Consider the following 18,057-nt stretch of genomic DNA (forward strand, 5'->3'; position numbering starts at 1 on the left):
AGCTGAATGGCTGGAGTATCACATAAACTGGCTCCTGGTGGGATTTCAGCGCGGCATGATGATGCGCAAGCGACAGGGACCTGGCCAATGGAGCGCGGCGTCAACATTCTTCAAACCAAACATCCCCCTGAGGCCCTGATTGCATGAGCATCGTGTCAGACCAGTGTGGCACCGACAACTTGGCAAGGCCATTTTGCCTGTTAGATATGGGATGAGAAGTCCTTGATGGCGCGGAGCTGGGATCTTTTTGTTACTGTGAATCGTAATGCCGGCGCCCAGGGTGTGGCGGCTCGGGAAGATCCCTATAGATATGATATGGATATGGGGTTAATCTCCGTCCCATTCCTGTTGATGTGATTATATAGCCTTTGCGTATTAACCCTTTGGGAGAGGCTTGGAGGTTATTTCAGGACCATTATTTTCTTTCTTTAGCCTTTTGGGCCAAGCGCCCTTGTCCTATATTGCTTTCTCTCTGTGACTTCATCTTTCTTACTCTCTTTCTCATTGTACGCAGTTTCTTCTTTTCTGGCGCATTCCGCTCTCGATCCCTCGCGCTATATGCTTTCACACCTCCAACGCCTCAAATCTCCCGCTCTCTCATTATTTTCTGATTAACACGGTCTCTCTGTATGACTCTTATGGGGTCATAGTTTTCACATTCTTTACTGCTACTGTTTGCCCTTCTTTTTGTGCTGAGTGCGTTATACACAACCGTTCTTAAGAACGGTTTGTGTTTTTTCTACATCCCGCTGAAGCGTGTGTTTGCGTGTGGGTGCGCATCTATCTATCTATCTTTCTCTTGCGTCTGGACGCGACTTACATTCTTTCATTTCTCATTGGGCTGGGCCATTCTTCTTCATCTATCTTCCGTGTCTATATCTTATTTTACATAAACAGCGGACAAGATGCAGTGGATACAGGCACTGCTGTACCTATATCTCCTCTCCTCCCCGGCCGTGCTAGGGGCTCCCACGCAACAATCACAACTGAAGAAACGAACATTCAAAGTCCATCGGATACGTCAGGTAGATTATGTGCCTAACGGTCTAGCAGCGGTCAGAAAGGCATACGCCAAGTTTGGTATCATTGCTACAGATATCAACTTCGGGTCTTTAGATCTCAACATTTACCCAACTTCAGAAGATCGCCAGGCTGTAAACAAGGCAGACGAACCAGATGAAAATGGCGCTGTCACCAATGTCCCGGCGAGAAATGACGTTTTGTATCTGGCCCCCGTAACAATTGGTGGCCAAGAGTTTGTGATGAACTTTGATACCGGTTCGTCAGACACGTACGTTCATACCATGATCCCCAGAGCATGGAACTGTGATGCTATACGCAGGCTAGGGAGTTGCATTTATACATGGCCATGAACTAACAAATATACATACTCCTCCTTCTATCTCTTTACAGATGGGTATTCAATACTAAACTTGACCCACGCGTATCTGCTGGCCACTCAGTTTTCGATCCGGCAAAATCCAGGACATTCCAGCTACTCGAAGGCTCTACCTTCAACGTCACGTATGGAGACTCCTCCTTCGCACGGGGTGGAGTTGGAAAAGACACAATCGACATCGGTGGTGCAACAGTTCGAAATCAAGCCTTCGGCCTTCCAAACCAGATCTCAGAGTCATTTCTCACCGACGAAGCCTCCGACGGCCTCGTTGGCCTCGGGTTTACAAAGATTAATACAATGAAACCGGAAAAACAAACCACATTCCTCGAAAATATCGCGCCTGATCTTCAAGAACCCGTCTTCACTGCCCAACTTAAAGCGCAGGCTCCTGGTACCTATGAATTTGGCACGGTTGACAAAAGAAAGTTCACTGGTGACATCGTTGATGTCCCTGTAGACAACTCCCGGGGTTTTTGGGAAATCAAATCGAGTTTGTTTAGGGTTGGCGATGATGGCAACATCCTCACCGTCGAAAATGGCGTGACCACCGCGATCGCCGATACGGGCACGACGCTGATGCTAGTGAATAAGGAGATCGTGGACGCGTATTACGCGAAGGTTGAAGGGGCGGAGTTGTCCCCGAATGCCGGTGGCTTTATATTCCCCTGCAGCTCGACACTGCCGGACTTGTGGGTGTCTCTAGGTGATACACATCTGGCAAGGGTATCAGGTAGTTTATTGAATTTCGCTGTAGTGGGGACTGACACAGCCACCAACACGAATCGTAAGTGTTTGCACCATTATCCTTATCATATATTTTGATTTTAGCTTTTGGTTTTGCCCCAGGACTTCATACTCGCGGCTAAACCCCCTTTTTCCACACCCAATCCATGCTAACGGCTATCTCTTTTGTTGTTATAACCAGTCTGCTTCGGTGGTGTCCAATCCAACCAAGGCTCTAAACTTCAAATCTGGGGGGATATATTCTTCAAAGCACTCTTCGTTGTATTCGATCTGCGAGGCCCGAAACTCCGAATAGCAGCGCACGCTTAAGAAGGAACCGAAAAAACGATGGGGCCAAGAAGAAGACTGAATAATGAAATCGAACCATTTATTATCTCTTATCGAGAGATTTCTAGAAGACGTGATCACATACATATGACAAACGTGCATTCCATGTCTTACCTTTCATAATCTCCCTCAACCCCCCATCTTCTTCGTTCCGACAAATGAACTAAGACAATCGGCGAAACGCCCTGCATGCCAGTTCCGTGAATGATATCGCTTGGTCTTCTCCGTTTCCCGCGATTCCACCATATTAACGAGGGACGGGGGAAGTAGACGAAGAGGGAAACAAGGAAGCAAGAAACCAGAACTGCGTCATCAACATGGTCGATCACCCAAGAAAGACTTTTTCAGCTTTATCGCCCTTCAAGACCTACTTGGTTCCATTCACACGTATTTCCTGCGACGCAACTTTTTTTTCCCTTTTCCCCTGTTTTTATATGTATCTGTATTTAAAGCATAGATATATTCTTGCTGGGAGTGTCTGCTCCTTTTTTTCCCTGTACATACGATTGCTACACCGATATCTGTTCTCTTGGTGCGGATTTCTTCGTGTAACCCTACTATGATAAAGGAGAGCTGGCGAGTTCTTTTGTTGTAAATAAATATGTTTTGTCGGAACTAATAAAGTCCGAATATTGCCCCAAATACTGAATATCGATAGAACAATTGAATTGCTTATTATAACTCCACTAATTACATGAAAAATAGGCAGTATTTATAAGGAAGGTCATGCTTAGATATATGCAAGAGATAGCACTGAGACCTGGGTGAGCATTGCCAAGTTTTATATAGTTGGACATTCCACATTGCTGCTCAAATCTTCTCGAATCTTTGATAGTAGAACTTACCAAGTTCTTGACATGTTTCGAGTATGGAAGAACCTGTTTTGATTTTATTATCTACCCATGGCAGCTCTCTGGGCCCTTGGACAACCTGAGACAGCATAACCATTTCAACATTTCGACTTCTTACTTTGATTTCCATCCAACCCAACATATCAACAACAGAGCTATAGAGAGTAGAATTTCATATACTATAGACGGTAATAGTCTTTTCATTCTCGAAGCAGTATATCTCAACAGTGTACATCCCCGATGAAGGCTTGGAAAACGCTATATACTAGAGAGATAAGGAAGAATAGGTAATTCTGATAGATATTGTCTTAGTTATTTAAAATCAATATATCATTTCACACTTCAGTGTAAAAAGTGATATAAATTAGTATCGGAATATATATATTGAGGCTCTTTAACGATGTGACGGTAAGCCAGGGGCAGAAATGGTGGCCTTTACCACTTGCTTTTTGGCCTCCTAGCTAACTGTCCAACCCTGTAGCCCTAGGTTTGATGAGGGTAATGCTTAATTAAGGGTCAAAAGTACCGGAGGATCAGTGGGCCGTGAGATTGCTCACCTTGTTCTTGAGGTGGTGCTTATCAGGGTCCGCGGAGCAAGGGAGCTGAAACCATTAGCTAGTGAAAACAAACATGGTGATGCTGGTTCACCCAGATCCCTAATGATAGAACTTGACAGAGCTGGGCAGAGGGATCCATTTGCCGATGGTACAATACAATCATGTTCAGGAAGCTCATAATAGCGTTAAGATGCTATGCTTTGACTACATGATGGTAAATAAAACGAAGTAAAGCCAATAGTGATAGCATGTTTCATCATCCACGGGATCAAAACACATTGGCATAAATTTCGTACGCCATTCTTCGAAAAAAAAAAAAAAATCATCAGCCGGTCTGTTCCCAGCAGTCAATAACTGCCATTACTTTGGGCTTCGGGTCTCACGATAACAGGATATTTGGCGGGGAAAAAATTCATCATGCGCGAATGCAATGGGGTGTTTCAATGTTGATATCCATTTGGCAGATGTCTTGAAATTCCTTGACCAGATCTGGACCTTGGAATGGCCCTGAGAGTTTGGGGTAGGTTTGAGAAGGTAATCTGTCAACGGCTTCCTGCCGTGGCTACCTATGTGTTGCGAGAACCCGGGTTAGGAATTGCTTGCCCGTTGCGCTCGAGGAGGGTTGCCTGCAAGTTCAGAGTAAACAGCTTGTTTCTCATCTTCGTTCATATCACCTCATCTCAACCGCAACCCCAAACCCTCAACCAAGGACGTGTAAATAACGTATCACCTCCATCCTTCACCCAACCAAGAACTCCGGGGACTGGCACCTGGCTGCGGAGAGCGTTGCGCACCATTATTTGAGTCTGAGCTTCAATAGTTGTAACATGGTTCCCATACATGACGAATAGTCCAAGGGACGGGGTTTTTACCTCCAGGGTTTTGCGTTGATGGCTCTAATCTCAGCCGGTGTAGGAAGAGACAAAGCTCGTCTCTCTTTAGAAAAGCTAGATTCCGGAAATATATATTTGATCTTCTCGAAACTGGTTTCGGCATCACTGGAGCTGGGCCTCAGTGCTGAATTCTCCAAAAGGCGGCATTGGGCTCCGATGCCGCGTAGCTTGCGATGTCAGTATGCGGTGGCTTGTTAGAACTTAACCACTGGGCTCAAGGGAGAAATTCCCCGATGAGCCGGGTTTTAACTTCACTATTTTCATGGCTTGAAATCGAGCAGGGAACTACCCTACGGAGCACTGTGTCTCACGCATTGTCGCCCAGTTAGAAGCCCTTATGACAGTAGTGCTTATCAGGCTTGTGAAGGAGCTAAAATATCTTACTGCCAGAGCATCTTCATACAGCCATCGAACCCATCTGCTTTGAAATAGGCTTTAGGATGCGAGATCTTGGTCCTTGTGGTTTCTAACCCTGGACGCCCCCCAATTCTAAAGACCCTGATTACACATACCTGACGTAGATAGCTAACCAAGGACGACGAAATAGCTGACTATCGGGCTTTATCATATCATCAGTCCCTGTAGAAACTAGTATCATCCCATGTAGCCCTCAGCAATCAACTTTCCAAACGGATTTTTAGCTATCAAGAGAATCGTAGTATTATTGAACGAGTAAGAGGTAGATCCTTTAATGATGAGTATTGAGCTGATCTGAAATTGACTCAGCATTCAGAATAGTTATCTGTGATGATAACACGCGTCCTAATCTCTCGTCCCGGAGATCCTGCCACCGCGCCAATTTGCCGTCGCTGCGATTGGTATGGCATTCTTAGAGCTACACCAGCATAGGTGAAGTGGCATCGCGAGGAGCGATGTGCGACGGCTCAGGCATCAAGGATGTGATATTAGATAGCCGTTCGGTGACTTCTGCCGGCGTAGGATCGATTACACAGGCGAGGGCGGGATAAGACAGCACCATCCCTGGAAGGGGGGAGGAGGAGGTGGTGCATCCGGGAGACAGAGGAAAAGAAAGCGAAAGTGCGTGTTCGTTGCGAGGGTGCGAGACTGGGATTAAGAGATCTGCGCGGATCGGCGTCAGCTGGATTGCTTCGAACTACAACACTACCCTGTAAGTTCCCAACATCATGCCTTTGGATTCCACACACAAATATAAATGCAAGAAATCAAATATTATATACTCAGAGATTTCTTCACCACTAAACTTCAATGCTCATTAACAGGATTGTTTTTTTAGAGTAGATGTGGTTGACTACGAGCTAACTACTTAATAGCATATGCAACATGATTGAATAATGGATGCAGTGATATTATGATATCAATGAGTCAATGATAAACTTAACTACTTAATACCTCTACTATGATCAACTAATGAAAACAAGCTTTATGCTATCGGAACTTCATTTCATATGAGTTGGCTACTAATACGGAGCAGGCAGGGATCTTGATATCAATAACATCAAACTTCATGCAGGCCATGGAGCGGCGATTCAGCCCTGGACAGGCAGGGAGACAGGGAGTGTTCAAGATTGATGACCACCCAGCGCATTTTCAGCTCCCAGCTGGGACCAGGTCGAACAGCGAACGATTGGGGCCTGGCATGCTACTTGACCTGCTCTGAGTCTCCATAACAGAACATTGACGAGAAGACTCAACTCTTCCTCGAATGCATTCCATATATCCCCATTAGCCTCCACGATGACTTTCAACGCTCTTTTTACAACAGTGACCACGGCCCTACTGGTTAGAAACATTTCCATGTTATTGCCCAGGTGTATTGTCGCTAATCACCCCTTCAGCTGCCTATCCTCATCGCTATCAAAACTCTCTACTTCCACCCACTCTCTCGCTACAATGGACCAACACTGTGGGCCATCACCCGTCTCCCGTACATGCTTGCCTTTCGATCCGGAAAGCTAGCTCACAAGGTCAAACACTTCCATGAAGTATACGGTGATACTGTCCGCGTGGCCCCCAATGAGGTATCCTTCATCAACCCCAGCTGCGTCAAAGATATCTACAACCGTCGCCCGAGTTCCGAATTTAAATCGCTTCCTAAGGACCCCATCCGTCAACCTCCACCGCAGCCGGGCCAACCGATTTCTATACTCGAAGCCGGAGACGAGGATCATGCACGAATACGGAAATCGTATGCATCTCTGTTCAGTAGCAAAGCCTTGGCCGCTCAGGAGCCCTTGGTATCGTCGTACGTCCACAAGATGATATCGCAGCTAAAACTTCAAACGGGTGAATCCAATACTACAGTGGTTGACCTCCAAACTTGGGTAAGCTATTGTACGTTCGACATCATCTGTTCACTGAGTTTCGGGGAAGACTTTGGCTGCCTTGAAAACAACAGATACCACGAATGGGTCGGAATGCTCGTCCACTCTTTAAAAGGAAGAGTGCAACTTGCGGCGTGCCGCTTCTACCCGTGGCTCTTCAGGCTTCTGCTCAAGAGGATCCCTAAGTCAGCGATGTCCCTGATGGCGAAACATCAAGCAACAACGCGTGAAAAGGTGGATAGGCGGCTAAGCTCAACTGTCGACCGGCCGGACTTTCTCTCCCATCTCCAGAACTCGAAACACCAGCTCTCGCATGCTGAAATCGTGACAAACTCAACTACGTTTGTTTTTGCGGGAAGCCATACCCTACAAACTGCTATCACCGGGATTCTCTTTCATTTGCTTCACAACCCTGAGAGTTTGGCAAAGGTAACAGAGGAAGTGCGTACCAGCTTTGCCACGACAGAGGATATTGGATTTAGAAACCTGTCGAAGCTGCCTCTTCTAGATGCTGCAATCACGGAGGGCATACGCCTTTCCTCACCAGTGCCATTAGGATTAACAAGACTCGTCCCGGAAGGAGGACACACCATCAACGGCGAATTCTTTCCTGCAGGGGTGCGTCATAAGCCCTCCACCCCCACCCCCACTGGAAACAAAAGCTGACTACAACAACGCAACAGACCATAGTCTCATACATGCAGTGGGCTGCCAATCTCTCCGCTTCCAACTTTGCAGATCCCACATCCTTCCATCTAGACCGCTGGCTTCACACTGATCGCGGCCTCTTCGCGAACGACCGACGGGACGCGGTGCAGCCATTTCTCCAGGGTCCGCGCGACTGCATCGGGCAGAACCTCGCGAGGATGGAGATTTCCTTGATCTTAGGCCACCTTCTTTACCAGTTTAATCTCAGCCCCCCAACGGGAGAAGGACATGCCGGGGTGCAAAGGTGGGAGGATCAAGAGACGTACGCGGTTTGGGTGAAATCACCGTTGCTGGTGAGACTGAGTGTGCGATAATTTACTGCACTCTCATCCTTGTCTTCACTTTTCAGCTCAACGCAGCCATCAGGCGAGTTGGATGCAGCACATACTGTCCACTCAATACAAATGCGCATATGTTTCAAGATCAGGCTGGCAAAAGTTGGACCGTCCGTAGATTCTTTAGACGGAAGCTGGCTTTGAGAATATTCAGAGAATGTGCTCATCTGGGTCCCGCTCCCAGTCTTAATTCGATTGTTCAGTCTACTAGCCTTCATATCTAACTTCGTTCAGTACTAAACCATATCAATTACAATCAGAATAGCTCTTTAAGTGAGTTTATTCAATACGGAACCATTCATCCTCTAGCAGTGTTCCAGCTGAAGGCCGATCCCTTGGATCTAGTTTCATGATCTTGAGGATAAAATTCTTGTCCTCTTTCGACACCTCTCTCTCCGAGATTAGCGCGAAAGGTTTCTGCATTCCCGGAGCCAGGGATTGGTGAATGTATGACAAGATATTCAAGGTCTCTGCGCCTGCAATTTCTTGGTAGGAAAGGGGAAACGGGCCGAAGAATTGACACTGACGCATAAGAATCTTGAGTTCATAGTCCTCATGGCCAAAAAGAACGTCCGGTTTGAAGATGAAAAAGTTATCGCCATACATCAAAGCCAAGAGTTACATAAGCGAATGCGACGCATTAGTCCGATCCCCATTGCACACAAGGAGTCCAATATTATGACACTTACCAAAGCACCAAAGGACCATATATCGGTCGGTGTGTCCCATCCTATTTGCAGATGGGCTTCAGGGCTTCTCCATATAGGCGCCCCGATCATATCACCGTCTTTCGCGTATGCCGAATTAGCCGGCACAGTGCTTCCCATATCCGCCAGCTGAACATCGGTGAAACGAATGTCTCCCACCCCATAGTTAACGAGCACATTGTCGGGCTTAACATCTAGCAGCATAGAAAATTAGCTACTGTGAACTTCGCATGTGAAAAGAAGTAAGGATTGGTGACGGAAATACCGGTGTGTACGAAACCATCGGCATGCAGTAACTTTAGTGCCTCGAGGATCCTTTTGGCAATGTATTTGACTTCAGGCGTAGTCAGTTTCTGCGCGGAGGAGGCATTTAAGAGGTGATCATCTAAGTGCCGTAGGACAATTGCTGGAGGATCTGATGGGTCGATAATCTCATCAAGCAGCGGTCGGATAAACGGGGTTCGGTTTTGGAAGCGATATAGGACATCGCTTTCGTTTGTCAGCCGGAAGTGTCGCACGCCTTTGATGATTACGTGCTGTTTGTTTTGGCTCCTGTCTCGTTCAGAAACTTCGCCATTTAGAATCGGAGAGGAACACATTACTTTGCAAGCCACACGCTCTCTTGGAGCTCCTTGGTTATGATGTAGCGGTCTCTTTTCCCTTTAAGCAGTTGCCCAAGGTGGAACAGCCCAGTCATGTTGCCTCTAGGGAGAGTTTAGCAGCATCATGATAAAGCAGATATCCGCTTATAATGAATTTCAAGAAGTATGAACTGCTATCTTCGTGAGCGGGAGTGGTGCTCGAATCTGTTGTCCCCTCTGCTACCACCATGACGCTGGTGCTGATCGAGCTCTTTGCCCCAGCGGCCAAACAGAATCTTGGTTTCCTCAAATAGAGATAAGCGCTGCGGCTGAGGGCGGCTACCAATCGAGCCAACCAATTGTCGTATCTAACGGTGCCATTACCGCGGCTCCGCCCTCTACGCCAGCACCCATGGATCCTCGTTTCAACGTCATGATAACGGTGGATACTAGTACTGCGTGCTGCAAGGAAAGGAGGACTTGCTGATGCTGATTGGAATCAAGATCGCCCCACCCACTGCTAAATAAGGAAATTAGTTTCCTTCAATAGGTGTGGCAAGGCGAACCCACACTATCCGCATTCGCATCCCCGAGGCAGCTAAGATACGATTTTGACCATTTCATCGTCATCACGAAGACGTCAAATGGTTGCTCTGCCACCCCACGCCACTCTAACCTTGACGGCCCGTTGGCTACTAGGTTGTCATTTTCCTTATACAGGTGCTGTCCCTGGGAGCACTAAAAAATGATCTATCCGAATCGACGAGGTGCCGGTGCCGCAAGCTGAGCATTGCGGTCAGAAGGTTTTTCTGTTAGATGGCTCAATTCTGGTGAAAGTCACAGATGAATGGCAACCATTGTAAGGCATTTACATGGTAGACCTCGGTGGAATGACCCCCAAAGGTCATAAACCAGATAAGAGCCAAACCTGCTAGAACTCAACGGTATTGCACGTCTGAGAGTCAAAAACGTCGAGGTGGCCAGGTCCGGCACAAACGCCTCATTGGCTACGAGGTGATAAATAGGGTCCGATGGTTCGACACTAGACCCTTTCTGAGGGGTCACATATTGTCCGTACATGGTTATTAGACCTCCGATACCACAGAAAATACATCTCGCACCAGGCATTGGTTCAATGTGATTGAAATTCAAATGATCTAGATAAAAAGTTCTAATCGAGCGCTTGGGATATTGCCCCACAGACCTGATCCATAGTCTGAAACCCATCCTTGAGCCAACACCGAAGAATGATATCACCCAATAAGATACCTGTTGTGTCTGCTAATTCTTCCTTGGGCGGCCAATAGGGAAACCACATATCGACACCATTACCATTACCTCTTGGGGTCCTCTCGGCAATGTCAAAGGGCGCTTTCAAGTTCACAAATACCATGTAACCTTTCCCAGTCATAATCTCATAAATCAGGGACCCAACAGCAGCGATATCAGATTTCTCTGAAGAGGCGTAATGCACATACTCTCCAAACTTCACATCGTCAGGAACTATAGTCGAATTCCCAAAATCAACCATCATCAATGAAAGGTCATCATCGAGGAGAAAATTGCCAAGATGGAAGTCGTTGATAAGAACATGTTTCTCATGTACCCGGCGAACTACATCAGTGACCATCTTAATCCATCGAAGGCGTGTGTCGAGATCAATCTCGTGTGTGTTGAAGTAGTCCTGAGCAGTACCGCCTGACATGTATGGCATCTCGATACCAGCATCCGTCGGCCAAGCAGGTAGTATGCCTTCGACTCGTCCCAGATGTTCGTAGACCTGTTTTTCTCTTCTCAGAGACTCAAGAACCGCCTTGTTGGTATTTTCGCATGGGACTTGTGTTTCTAGGTTCTTGTCCACGAGGTGGGTGCGTAAACGAGGGACTTTCAAAACCGTGTCATTTGAAATCTTAAATACCGAACCAGTAATCCCGCCTCCAATAAACTCCCCAAAGATAGGTGATCCATCGGCACCAAAGATATCTTCATGTGCTGAGCGCGTCGAGGTGTCAAAAGTTGAACGTTGTTGTTGGTTCGAGGTGTCAGTTTCGGCTTTCGGCTGAGAAATAAATGTGGACAGAGCTATTTGAAGCCTCCTGAATAGAGAGATTAAGAAATGCATCACAGCAGAGACAGTGAAAAGAAGTGTGGCTTGACACTGCTGTCAAACAGCGTCAACATCAGAAAGACAGAATAATGAGGTCAAAATCAAGACTATAATTGTCGGGCAGAACCGCCAGCCTCCACGTGACCTCACAAATGGGTGCAATTTGCTTGAATCGGGGTTCAGATTTTGACAAGAACTTTTCAAATCTGGAGTCTCCATCAAGTCAACTTCATCCACTCTCAATGTTATTAATACATTTGTATCATATCCTCAAGAAGTAACTATGACAAGAGGTCATATAGAGGATTACGCAGTAGATTAATCTGTTGGCCCTAGGCTACCTATTACGGACTAGCGCACCGCCCATATATGCCTCAGCCGCCTGCATCCCTGATGGTTGGTTGAAAGTTTTTCCGACCGAAACTTTAAATCCGTTAACGCCCCACCTTCTTAAGCAGCCAGATTCACATCAGAAGCATATTTACCCGCCCATCATATTGTTTCTCACCTCCGATAGCAATCAAGAAAGTCATTGTTCCTATTGTTGAACTGTATGGCGGCCTCTGTTTATGCTGTTGATGGATTATATCCCAGTTCTGACTCCCTCTCAGCAGAGTTGTCAAAGGCCGAGTGGAGGGGATAATCCGACCAACTTGAATTATACTATCCAAGTGATATCAAACGTATGATTGAACTTTCTCAAGGATGTATTCTAATTGGATATATAATGACAACCCTTAGGAAATGTGCGACGAGTTTCATGACGCTATCCAGCGGTTTATTTGCTGGCATTATAAACCACAGTTACCACCTCAAGTCGTGAAATGCAAAGATAATCCCTGCAAGGGCATTATACCTCATTATCTACCATCCCAATCAAGCTTGGAGTTTTGTAGCCAGTGCAATGCGGAAAATGAAGCAAAGGCTGCAAAGGTAGCAAAGGCAGCAAAGGCAGCAAAGCACTCCTAGCAAATTAATGCACACGATGAACCAAATAAGGGTGAAAGGCTGGAAAGTGTGATCTGGTTTCTTTGACCTTGAAATGGTTGAATAGTTGAATATGGGAAAAAGAATAATGAGCGCCATGATACCTTTCCGTTTCGTTTTTATCTCGTTTATGCTTATACGTGAACTTCAACGGTCCTGGCTTCGGACGACATGAAATGAACAATATTCGTACCTCATTTGTAGTTTGAATGGAATCAGTGCACATTTAAAAGGGAGTGGTCAGGTTCAATTATCTCCTACAGCCGAGGATCATCGCTCGTACTGGTCCCGTCCTCCACTATAAGCTCCGATATCCAGGAATGGTAGTCCTCCAGGGTCAACTGGACTACACCTGCAACAAATCTTGGCTGTGGAAGATTTCCATATGAATCTGATCACGAAGGTTGAAGAGGGCGGTGATCCAGCGGTCTTCAGGCGACGGTCCGGTAGATCCCCCAGCGATTTGTTCATCCTAATGATCGCGGTCTTTGCTTCTAGAAGGATTTCTGGTTCCGCTGCAGCAAAAAGACTATCCAACCGAATCTGATTTCTCTCCTCATGAGGGACCACGTCCCACATCACCTTGTCGCCCACACTACTGATTCGAATGAAGAGGAAGGTTATCAGCAATGCCTATAGCTTCACCAACGACTGCTCAGGCTATATGGCATGCAGTGGCAGAGCAGGCTCCAGCACGGCTTCAAAGCCAAAACCAGCAAAATAATTCCACAAATATCCCAGGGAGAAGGAATGGAGCACTCAGGCAGATACCACAGCTGGTATTGGTGGATTCACCGTCCGCAGCCCATAGAGAATCTGACATCTGCTGCAGGAATTCTTCCAAAGTTGACATTTGGAAAGGATATCAAAAGGTGCTAGAGAACATTGAGCAAGATAATCCAGGGCCGACAGGTGGAGGAGAGGAATAAAGGAAGATGAAACAACAAAGTACGGGGAGAAAGGAAGAAGGGGAGATGAGTTGGACAGACTGCGAAACTTCTTCCATGGCCTTCAACGGCTGTCCGCCCCCGCTGCTGTGTATTCGAGTAAGTGATGCCATTGTGATATCTAAGTCTGTACCCGGACCTTCCTTGGCCTGGCTTACAATTATTATCTTCTCTCTCCTCTGCTTCTGAGTATTCTTTGAGATAGATAAAATTAGCAGTTATAAAATTATTTACCAAGAAAGCTAGCCACTTGTCCATCAGATGTGGATCGCTCGCTTAGTTCCCGCCAAACGTCAATCCGGAAAAAACAAAAAAAATCTCCACCTCCAGCTAGCTAACGAGATGAATCATTGTTTCCAAACAGCCACTTTTCCCTTCTTCCCATGTTATCTAGTAGCCTCACTTGCTTGCGAGTTAGGAAAATAGTAGTAGCCGTCAATCTGAAACCTCCTACGTTCGTTCGTCTCCTGCGGCAGCCTGAAACCCCGCAACAGCTCGCTGTCAGGCCACAATTCACCCCGCCATCCTTATCCTCAAAAATACAACTGCTTCTATCTCGCGCTTCGACGTCGCATCACTATTACTCCTCTTTGAGTAATCGGACACAAATTTTCTCCCCGCACTCTCCCCTCCAGCCAACTCTCCAGGTCGCAAACATGGCTACCGCGGCAGCGCCCATGACCTCCCTTCTCTCCCTACTATATCGTTCCTTTCCCCGTGCCGTCCCATCCACCTCTATCGACCTCGACCTGCAAAAGGTCTCGCCTAAGATCTTCCCATCCTGTGTGTACAGCGATGCCGAACAAGTTGAAATGGACCAATGGCTAGTAAACATCGCCTCAGCCACTGACATACTGGCAAAGGCCGACTCTACTGCGCTATCTGAGTTCCTAACAGCGCTCAACAAGCATCTAGCTACCCGCACAACACTGCTGGGCACGAAACCGTCTGTCGCGGATATTTCGGTGTATGCGGTCCTTGGCCCTGTAGTTGAAAAGTGGAGTGCGGATGAGCGTACGGGGGAGAACGGATATCACCATATTGTGCGCTATATTGACTTCGTGCAAAATGCGCCGCTCTTTGGGTTGAAAATCCCTGCGGAGGAGAAGATCGAGATTGACGTGGATGATGTGAAGGTTGTACCGAAAGTGTTGCAGACGCCAAAGGAGGAGAAGGAGAAAAAGAAAGAGAAAAAGGCGACAGGACAGGGTGGTGCTGAGAAGAGCATTGTCGTCGGCCGTGGAAAGAACAATAGTAACAGCAATAGTCAATCAGAAAACGGAAAAGGAAAAGGAAAAGAGGCCGCTGAGCCGGCCGCAACAGGGGCCGTTGACCCCCCGCGCGAAAAGAAAGAGAAGAAACAAAAACAGCCCAAGCAGCAAAAACAGCCTGCCGCCCCCGTCGCCCCGCTCTCCCCGTCCCTCATCGACCTTCGCGTTGGCCACATCCTCCGCGCCGTCAATCACCCTAACGCTGACTCCCTCTACGTCTCCACAATCAACTGCGGTGACGCCCCAGGCACAGAGAACACATCCGTCGACGAAGAAACGGGCCTGACAGTCCGGACCGTCTGCTCTGGCCTCAACGGCCTAATCCCACTAGAAGAGATGCAAAACCGCAAGATCGTCGCTGTCTGCAACCTGAAGCCCGTCACGATGCGCGGCATAAAATCCGCCGCCATGGTCCTAGCGGCGTCTCCCAAGAGCGACGACGCGCATGCCGGGCCCGTCGAACTGGTCAACCCCCCCGTTGATGCCCAGGCTGGCGAGCGCGTCTTCTTTGAAGGGTGGAGTACCGGGGAGCCTGAGAAGGTGCTTAATCCTAAGAAGAAGATCTGGGAGACGTTCCAACCTGGATTTACGACCACGGACGCGTTGGAGGTGGCGTTTGATAGCTCGCAGGTGCCGCAGCTGGCGGAGAAGGAGGGAGAGGCGAGTTCTACTCCGGTTACGGTCGCTACGATTGGGAAATTGGTTACGAAGTCCGGGGGGCTGTGTACGGTCAAGAGTTTGAAGGGGGCCACTGTGAGATAATGAGACGGTATAGTCAGGTTGGTGATGTGTTTGCTTGCCATATTAGTTAGGTTGATAGTCTGTCTGCCCTTGCCTCTGTTGCAGTTTCAACTGGATGGAGTATTGACGTTGATATGACGGCAGATATGGGACAAGAAACGACGAGAGACTTCTCTTATAGCAAAAAGGCTTTGAGAGAAGCATAGACATTGTGATGAGAAATTTTTGAAAATGAAATGAAATGAAATTTAAAAATACGAAATAAATACATCTGCTCCTTGACATCTCGCATGGTTTTGAATCTTTTTGTTTGACTCCCCTTTGGTTTATCATCGGCGGAATCTATATGGGATATCCAGAGACATATAGATATTATCACTACAGCACCATTCCCCCACATGTTTGCTTTTATCCACTCGTCACCAATATTCTTCACTGGGTTTGTTTCTGGGCTGAGGCTTTTAAGGGCTTCCCGTGAGCCATTGACGACACACGGTACGAATTTGTGATCATAACCCAGGTTGATTGAGGAGGAATTACTACATTGTCTCGTTTTTAACGCCTTTGGCCACCTGAAATCTATCATGGCCTTTTTCTACGGAAAGGGGTCTTGGATTTCCACGTACCACCAGGCTGTGGCGGGGAATGAAAGCCTGATATACAGTACGATATTGGAGTTCGAAATTGCCGCCCTGTTGATGCACACAGTGAAACTACCATAGGCATACGGGTATATAACTGTCTCAATCGATGCCCGCACAACTTCCCATCCCTCCATAATTTCGAGCCCTCCATTTCCTCCAGAACCACCATTGAGAGACAAAAAAAGGAATGCACCCGCTCACCCTACTCCTGTTGATATCCCTTCCACTCCACACACACGCCACCACTTGGAAGTCCCTTGCTCCTCTCCCCATCCCAATACGTGTATACACCACCGTCCTCCTCGATCCTTCTCAACTTGCCACAATCGGCGGTGGCCTAGCGGGCAACGCCACCACAGACCCCCTACTCCTCTACGACATCCCACATGATTCCTGGTCCGTCCGCTCATCCGCCCCCTTACCTCTCATCTATCCCAACGCCGCGAGCATCAACGGCAAAATCTACCTCCTTGGAGGCGTGTTAAACGCACCGATCCGAAGGTACAGTGCCGTCGCAGGCTGTTGGGTCTATGATCTGTACCAGGACGAGTGGACGCCCATAGAACCCATGACGCAGGCGGAGGCGAGGGGCAGAGCTGCTGTCGGCGTAGACCGTGAAAGCGGTGTGATATACTTGGCCGGCGGCATACAGAGTGCCAGAGAGGAGGCGCTCGATATCGTCTCCGCGTATGATACGGTACGGGGACAGTGGGTTAGCCTTCCCCCGCGGGCGCGGCGGATGCCTGCGCCGCGTGATCATGCAGGGGGGGTTACGGTTGGGAGAAAGTTGTATGTCGTTGGCGGGAGGGATGGCGGGGTCCTGAAGGATACAGTGTTTGTGCTAGATTTAGATAACCGAAGGAGTGGGTGGATAGAGGAAGATGGGGCTGCGGTGCGGATGCCGACCGCGAGGGCAGGGTTGGCGGTGGTTGTATTGGGGGAAAAGATTTACACATTTGGTGGTGAGGGGGGTGAGGGTGTTTTTAATCAGACGGAGGTTTTTGATGTTGACAAGCAGGTGTGGGAGGGGTTAGGCGCCATGGCGAAGCCGCGACATGGGATTTCTGCGGTCTGGGTCGAAGGGGGATGGAATGGGGATGGAGACGTGATTTACATACCAGGCGGTAACGTTGCGGAGGGGGGACATGCAACGAGTTATTTTGATGCTTTTTACCCTTAATGGAAGAAAGTGGGATTGAGATGTTGGTTGTGCTGTTTGCCAGGGTGTAGGACAGACCAAGAGGTTGTTTACCCTGGAAACTTGGCCCTTGGAATTTTATGTTATTCCTTTGCTCTGTTAGCCGTGGTTTTCTCCAACCAATCTTTTCACCTCATCTGGGGCCATAGCTCCTCGATCGGAGTTTCAACATGGCGCCTGCTTCTCGCTTCATTATCCTCTGGCCGAGCGTGAATGATGACAGCCGCTGCGTGGTCAGATCACTGGTTGGTTGTTCCAACTGATTGTGAGTGAATCTGGGTGCTCAAGCCTAACAATCGCATGTCACCCTCATAATTCGTCTTTTGGCTTTTCAGTCAACTCTCTCTGTCCAACCTTTCTTGCTGCCACAGTGCACGTACAGTGGGAAGTGATTCCCGTGGCACATTGTGGGAAATTCCAGCCCCTTCCACCAACCAGTAGCACAGAGGGCACTTCTATATAAAAACACATCCATCAAATCTGAACATGCCCGGCACCATCAAGCGGAACACATAAATAGTCAACCCCCGAGAACCTGTAGTTTGTTGTTGCAGAGTTTAATAAATATGCCAGTACTCTGAAAAAAAAAAAAAAAAAAAAAAAAAAAAAAAAAAAAAATTCAACGTCGTCACTGTCTTTGTGAACTGGCTGACTGTTGTTATAGGTCCATAACGACTAGAAGCGGGTTGATGGGCCATTGAATAAGGGTATTTTCTGTAGCTAGTCAGTTAGCAAGTGCTGATGTGATGTGAGAAGG

General features: G+C 47.7%; 9 protein-coding genes across 9 annotated transcripts; 5 read left to right on the forward strand and 4 right to left on the reverse strand.

Annotated features, from left to right (window-relative positions):
- Positions 1-905: 905 nt before the first annotated feature.
- HCBG_04993 (aspartyl protease) lies at positions 906-2,452 on the forward strand (the record flags this gene model as incomplete). The annotated part of the gene is made up of 3 exons (XM_045432042.1): positions 906-1,291; positions 1,414-2,183; positions 2,325-2,452. The coding sequence occupies 3 exons, from the start codon at positions 906-908 to the stop codon at positions 2,450-2,452; spliced, it is 1,284 nt and encodes a 427-aa protein (XP_045287254.1).
- A 1,786-nt stretch (positions 2,453-4,238) lies between these two features.
- On the reverse strand, positions 4,239-4,720 carry HCBG_04994 (uncharacterized protein; the record flags this gene model as incomplete). The annotated part of the gene is made up of 2 exons (XM_045432043.1): positions 4,239-4,444; positions 4,609-4,720. The coding sequence occupies 2 exons, from the start codon at positions 4,718-4,720 to the stop codon at positions 4,239-4,241; spliced, it is 318 nt and encodes a 105-aa protein (XP_045287255.1).
- A 48-nt stretch (positions 4,721-4,768) lies between these two features.
- Positions 4,769-6,077, forward strand: HCBG_04995 (uncharacterized protein; the record flags this gene model as incomplete). The annotated part of the gene is made up of 4 exons (XM_045432044.1): positions 4,769-4,946; positions 5,319-5,352; positions 5,725-5,900; positions 6,064-6,077. The coding sequence occupies 4 exons, from the start codon at positions 4,769-4,771 to the stop codon at positions 6,075-6,077; spliced, it is 402 nt and encodes a 133-aa protein (XP_045287256.1).
- Positions 6,078-6,487: 410 nt separating this feature from the next.
- HCBG_04996 (benzoate 4-monooxygenase cytochrome P450) lies at positions 6,488-8,096 on the forward strand (the record flags this gene model as incomplete). The annotated part of the gene is made up of 3 exons (XM_045432045.1): positions 6,488-6,532; positions 6,589-7,692; positions 7,758-8,096. The coding sequence occupies 3 exons, from the start codon at positions 6,488-6,490 to the stop codon at positions 8,094-8,096; spliced, it is 1,488 nt and encodes a 495-aa protein (XP_045287257.1).
- Positions 8,097-8,396: 300 nt separating this feature from the next.
- On the reverse strand, positions 8,397-9,521 carry HCBG_04997 (uncharacterized protein; the record flags this gene model as incomplete). Its single annotated transcript, XM_045432046.1, has 4 exons — positions 8,397-8,669; positions 8,807-9,018; positions 9,090-9,376; positions 9,427-9,521. The coding sequence occupies 4 exons, from the start codon at positions 9,519-9,521 to the stop codon at positions 8,397-8,399; spliced, it is 867 nt and encodes a 288-aa protein (XP_045287258.1).
- A 1,055-nt stretch (positions 9,522-10,576) lies between these two features.
- Positions 10,577-11,527, reverse strand: HCBG_04998 (uncharacterized protein; the record flags this gene model as incomplete). The annotated part of the gene is made up of 1 exon (XM_045432047.1): positions 10,577-11,527. The coding sequence occupies one exon, from the start codon at positions 11,525-11,527 to the stop codon at positions 10,577-10,579; it is 951 nt and encodes a 316-aa protein (XP_045287259.1).
- A 1,242-nt stretch (positions 11,528-12,769) lies between these two features.
- On the reverse strand, positions 12,770-13,352 carry HCBG_04999 (uncharacterized protein; the record flags this gene model as incomplete). Its single annotated transcript, XM_045432048.1, has 2 exons — positions 12,770-13,094; positions 13,321-13,352. 2 exons carry the CDS (start codon positions 13,350-13,352, stop codon positions 12,770-12,772), a joined length of 357 nt encoding a protein of 118 aa, XP_045287260.1.
- Positions 13,353-13,816: 464 nt separating this feature from the next.
- On the forward strand, positions 13,817-15,726 carry HCBG_05000 (acyl-RNA-complex subunit; the record flags this gene model as incomplete). The annotated part of the gene is made up of 1 exon (XM_045432049.1): positions 13,817-15,726. The coding sequence occupies one exon, from the start codon at positions 14,103-14,105 to the stop codon at positions 15,477-15,479; it is 1,377 nt and encodes a 458-aa protein (XP_045287261.1).
- Positions 15,727-16,289: 563 nt separating this feature from the next.
- HCBG_05001 (kelch repeat protein) lies at positions 16,290-17,282 on the forward strand (the record flags this gene model as incomplete). The annotated part of the gene is made up of 1 exon (XM_045432050.1): positions 16,290-17,282. One exon carries the CDS (start codon positions 16,290-16,292, stop codon positions 17,280-17,282), a length of 993 nt encoding a protein of 330 aa, XP_045287262.1.
- Between the last annotated feature and the right edge of the window lie 775 nt (positions 17,283-18,057).

This window comes from Histoplasma capsulatum (genome assembly GCF_000150115.1).
Source record: "Histoplasma capsulatum G186AR genomic scaffold supercont2.6, whole genome shotgun sequence".
Taxonomy (NCBI): Eukaryota; Fungi; Ascomycota; class Eurotiomycetes; order Onygenales; family Ajellomycetaceae; genus Histoplasma; species Histoplasma capsulatum.